This window comes from Zingiber officinale, chromosome 7B (assembly GCF_018446385.1).
Source record: "Zingiber officinale cultivar Zhangliang chromosome 7B, Zo_v1.1, whole genome shotgun sequence".
Taxonomy (NCBI): Eukaryota; Viridiplantae; Streptophyta; class Magnoliopsida; order Zingiberales; family Zingiberaceae; genus Zingiber; species Zingiber officinale.
Window position 1 is genome coordinate 410,274 of NC_055999.1, and position 5,030 is coordinate 415,303.

The following is a 5,030-nucleotide window of genomic DNA, read 5'->3' on the forward strand; positions in this document are numbered from 1 at the left end:
TAAAATTGGGATAATTTTTCCTTACACTCCAATTTGGGGTGTAAGGAATTTCGCTGATTTCCGAGCAGCAAGGGGAAGCTTTACCCTTCTCTCCCCTTCCCCTTCATGGCTCACTCTCTCCCAAACAAGTGTAAAAATTTTATTTACCCATGTTTCCCTTTCCCTCCCCTTTACTCACCTCCTCCCAAACAGAGGGTAAATGAGCAAAGGATGAGGACTGATCCAGGGATTCGGGACAAGAGGATCTCTGCCCCATGATACCCTCTTTCTCATTTTCTCACCGACCACTGTGTACCAATCAATCAATATCATCGATCGATATTATAAGATGTGTTATTTTGACTTTCAACAGTAACAGAGCGATTTGGTGGAGCGAATCGAGTAGGGTTTCGGATTCTTCGTTGAAGTTGCCGCTGACCTTGGCGTTCGCGGCTTTAATTGACTGCCACGAGGAGATCGGATCTCCGCCCCGATTCCCTATCTGCCGTATTCTTCTGATCTAGGTAGCGTTTTTGTTCCTCTTTGGTTTCGTTCCGTTTAGGTTTGCTGATAGTTTCAAAGATCTCATCTTTGTGCTGGAAAAACGAGATATTTTGTGTTAAAGATTTGGTTGCTTTCGTTTATGTGGGGAAAACTTGGAAGGTTTCTTGAGCTTTTCTTTTTGATTGAAGGTCCATGAATAGGGCTTTCTGGTTGTACTTTGATCTAATTTTGGCGTCTCTTTTTGGCAATGGCAGTTCGCTTTTTAAATTTCAAAATATAATACGATGAGGGCACCGTCTCTCCTTGCGCAATGCTTGCCGGCGTTGATGCCGCATGACAAGGTTAGCCAGACTGGTGTTCCTGCTGTCTCTGAGAGGGATTTACACCTTCCTTCTCCTGCTGTTGAAGTTATTCCTTCTAAGGTACTTATTTCCAACTTGTTGGCCTCTGTATATCTATTTTAGTGTTCAGTGATTGTTTTAACTCGTAAAATTTAGAGTGATTTACCATGCTTTTGAGGCATGTAATTTGCCATTGTGTTGCTGCTGTGCGCATGAAGGGCTTCTGTATTTGACATTTTGATTTAATCTGCTATATTTAAGTCTTTCCGATCAACAAATTCATGTTTAGAATTTATAGACAAGTTCTCATTTCTCCTATGGATATGTGACAGAATGCACATCCATACAAATATGCTGGGGAAAATGTTGATCTGCAAGGGCTCAAACTTTTCAAGGTATGCACACCAGCTGTAGGGAAGTCTGATAAACATATTCTACCATCATGCTTTACACACTACATGCTATATTTTTCTTTCTCCAACTTATTTGTTATTTTAACTTTTTAACCAGGGAAGAATCAGTGTAACAGATATGATTGGATTTTCAAGTTTGGAGACGTCATCATCCAAATCTGATGGTGAGTGTAATAGTGAGGCGGTGTTATGCATAATTTGTCTCACAGAAAAGAAAATATTTATATATATGTTCACCTTTTTTGAATCGCAGGATCTCTTAAATGCTGGGAGAGTTCAACAGATCTCTTAAGTATTCTTAAACTAGAGATTCGTGATGGGCTCCTAAGTTTCAGAGGCAAAAGGATTCTAGAGGTGCCTACATTTACAAGTCCTTTCCTGTTTGTTTCAATTGATAAGCTGTTATTATTTTTATTCATTCTCTTTTCTATAGTATCCTTAGATGCTTGGCTGCACACTATTTTGTGGTGTGTCCTATTGTAAAGGAAGTTGATTAATTTGGAAATTTTGCTTCAAGATGTACCAAAGTTCTTTATAGAATTCTTCAATTTACCTTCATCACTTTATTTGAAAGAGCTTCATCCATTTATGATTCCCATTTTGTGGATTCCATTGTTGTTATATTCCTTATGCATGAATGTGATATTACGCTTATGATCCAATTTTGAATTTTCAAGTACTGTCTTCTGTGGTTTTTTTCTCTTAGGGCCAATTACTGACATTTATATTGATGAAGCTTTACAATAATTTTCCTCTTTTCTTGTAATCATAGTGAACTAGTTTCATAATCTGGGTGAGAGAATTTTGTGTAACCATCTAGACGTTGGTAAATTTACTCATTCTTTTCCTATGAACAGCCATGGGTTTTTGCATGATTATTTTTTGAATGGATTACCCTTTTGGAATGTTTTGCCTTCTCTGAACTTGCAAAATTCTTAGTTTTTTTCTTCTTGTGTGAATTGGCAGTTATATGTTTGATCACAATTCACAATTCTCTTATTATACAAATGCTAAGTATTTATGCCATCGCTTTTCATCTCATCCTGTTGTCATGCTAATGCTAATAACAGTTGCATGCTGCTTCATTTGTTCTCCTTAATTTTAGCATAAACCTTAATTGTTCTCCTAAGCTGCTCCAGTTAGTTTCTAGGCAAGATAATACCACTTCTTTAGATTGGTTTTGCAGAGGATCGCTTTCATGTAGTAGCAAAACTTATATGTAGTGCATTCAATTTATTGTATGAATTACTTTGATACAGTAACCTTGTTCCATTTGGGGCTTCACACTCCTGGTCGTCAAGGAGCATATTTTGAAGCCTCTAATTTTCTGATCATATAATCAATGCTTTTGTTAATTAACATTGACAGAGATCTAACAAAAAATTCAAATTGGTGGTATCAGAAGCTGTGATTTATTAGTCAATATTTGCTACAAAGTCACTTGCTATCAGAAGTTGTGATATATTGATTTGTCTCCTGAATAGAAGGCTTTAGTATTTGCCATGTTATTTTTTCTTGCAGATGCAGCATTTTTTTGTAAATTTTTCTCTCTTCTGCTTTCCTGATTATTGTTGATATTGCTGCAGCTTGGTTGCGGTTATGGTTTAGCTGGGACTTTCGCCTGCCTTAAGGTATTCATTTATCTTTCATGAGTTAGAGCTCTCGTTTAATGGTTTAGATGCTGAACTATGGCTTATGTAATACATGTTTTGTGTTTGACTGTAAATTATAATGGTCCAATGTAAATCAAGCCTTCCAAAACATTCTAGAAGTCTAATTTTTCATTCAAACATGTTGCAGGGTGCTTCTACAGTTCATTTTCATGATCTGAGTGCAGAAACTATAAGATGTGCAACCATACCAAATGTCCTTGCAAATATTGAGCAGGCTAGGGACAAGCAGAGTCGCCAACCAGAGAGCCCTCTCACTCCATCACGACAGCAGTTGACTTCGGATGTTCATTTCTATGCTGGGGATTGGGAGGAGCTCCATACAGTCTTATCAGTGGTGAGAGTGGAAGGTCTTGACTTGTCACAGGGGGCTAGCCTTAGCTTCTCTGAGGACGACTTTATGGAGGCATGTAGCAGTCAAGATGATAGTGTGCTTGCTCATGAAGCTGATTCAAGACGATCAAGAAAGCTTTCTGGAAGCCGGGCCTGGGAAAGAGGAAGTGAGACACACCCAGGAGACGCTGGCTATGATGTCATTTTAATCACTGAGATTCCTCAATCAGTAAATTCCTTGAGGAAGCTATATACACTTATAACAAAGGTGTGTAGGATAATTATCTATCATTATAATTAGTTATGGAAATGACTTTAGATCATCAGACCCACAAACTGCCCAATGTGATAGAAAAAACTGGTAAACAAGTCCTCTCTGGTGAATCTAAGAGCATTTTCTGAAGCTTCCTTCTATAACATCTTGATCTAGCTCGGGTGCTGCGATTTACCTCCCTCACAATGACCGTGGGTCCGGTCGGTGGGGGCCCTGGGGGCGAGGGTTTCGCCTTTTGCTGCAATTGATCTAGTAGAGTTAGGAACATTGAGGATGTTATTGAGAAAACAAGTCCTCTCTGGTGATGACCGACTCGATATCCGATGATCTGAATTGTGGGCTGCTTTGCTTATACTATAATATAAAATGAGGCATAGTGAATATGAAGCATTGAACAGCAGAACCATGATTCATCACAACTTTTTATCAGTTGATAGGCCAGAATTTTAGTTTGTTTACTTCGTTCTAACAGGGACTTGCATCTTTCTTAGTTACGATAACAATATGAATCACTGATTTCTGCTCCTACAAGGATTCAGCAAAATTTCCTCCTTATCATAGCCTTTTATGACTTAATGTTTTATTGTGTCTAACATGAAATGAGCGATTTGAATTATTTGTGTTTCATTAATTCATGCTCCATAACTGATGAACCAAATTCTGCTTGGTTTTCTACAGTGCTTACGGCCACCGTATGGAGTCTTGTATTTGGCTGTGAAGAAAAACTTCATAGGTTCCAGTGGTGTTGTGCGGCAGTTAAGAGCCATGGTGGATGAGGAAGGCATTTTCGGCATCCATATCGTTACCGAGGTCACTGACAGGGATATCTGGAAATTCTTTTTCAAGTGAGCATGGTTGGAAGATTAGTTTAGTTTATACCACCAGTTCAGGCACAGAGCCACGATGTATATGATGTCTAAGGTTTTTTTTTTTTTCATCTGAATTTCAAAATAAGTCTCAGCAATACTAGACCTATATGAACTTTGGTGGAAAAGCTACAATGCTACCATTTTGTAGATAAGTATTCTGTAATTTGTTTGTTTATTCAAGTTCAATTTCTGTAGTTAAATCTTATTGTTGTAAAATTTCGCCAGCAAGTTTTGTGGATTTTAATTCATTTCTGTATTTTGTTCATTCAAATTCTTTCGCCAGCAAGGGCTCCAGTATAGAGTGGTATGCTGTCTTAGTTTGGCAAAAACATGAAAATAATATAATCAAAGTGTTAACTCACTGAAATAATAATCCAATCGTATTTAATGAAAGAATTTGCTAAAATTGAGAAAAAGCAGCAATAAAATAGAAACTTTTGTAATTTATATGGACATTTTAATATATTAGTTAATTGTAATTAATGAATTTCTAACGGTTAAACCAGATTTTTTTATCCCAATGTGTCATATTAATGTCGCATAAAAATAAAAAATCTATTATTTTATCTACAATAAAAAAAATCCTTTTACAATTTATATATAAATCCTACATTATAAATCATTTATCTTCCTAAATTATAAATTAC

General features: G+C 36.9%; 1 protein-coding gene across 2 annotated transcripts; it reads left to right on the forward strand.

Annotated features, from left to right (window-relative positions):
* The first annotated feature begins 328 nt into the window (after nucleotides 1-328).
* On the forward strand, nucleotides 329-4,631 carry LOC122004866. 2 transcript variants are annotated; one of them, XM_042559692.1, is made up of 8 exons: nucleotides 329-503; nucleotides 738-905; nucleotides 1,157-1,219; nucleotides 1,335-1,401; nucleotides 1,491-1,591; nucleotides 2,824-2,868; nucleotides 3,038-3,508; nucleotides 4,193-4,631. In XM_042559692.1, the coding sequence occupies exons 2-8, from the start codon at nucleotides 768-770 to the stop codon at nucleotides 4,361-4,363; spliced, it is 1,056 nt and encodes a 351-aa protein (XP_042415626.1). In that variant the 5' UTR covers nucleotides 329-503; nucleotides 738-767; the 3' UTR covers nucleotides 4,364-4,631. The 2 variants fall into 2 exon arrangements, with proteins under 2 accessions (XP_042415626.1, XP_042415627.1); XM_042559693.1 differs by having other exon boundaries at nucleotides 502-642.
* The last annotated feature ends 399 nt before the right edge of the window (nucleotides 4,632-5,030 follow it).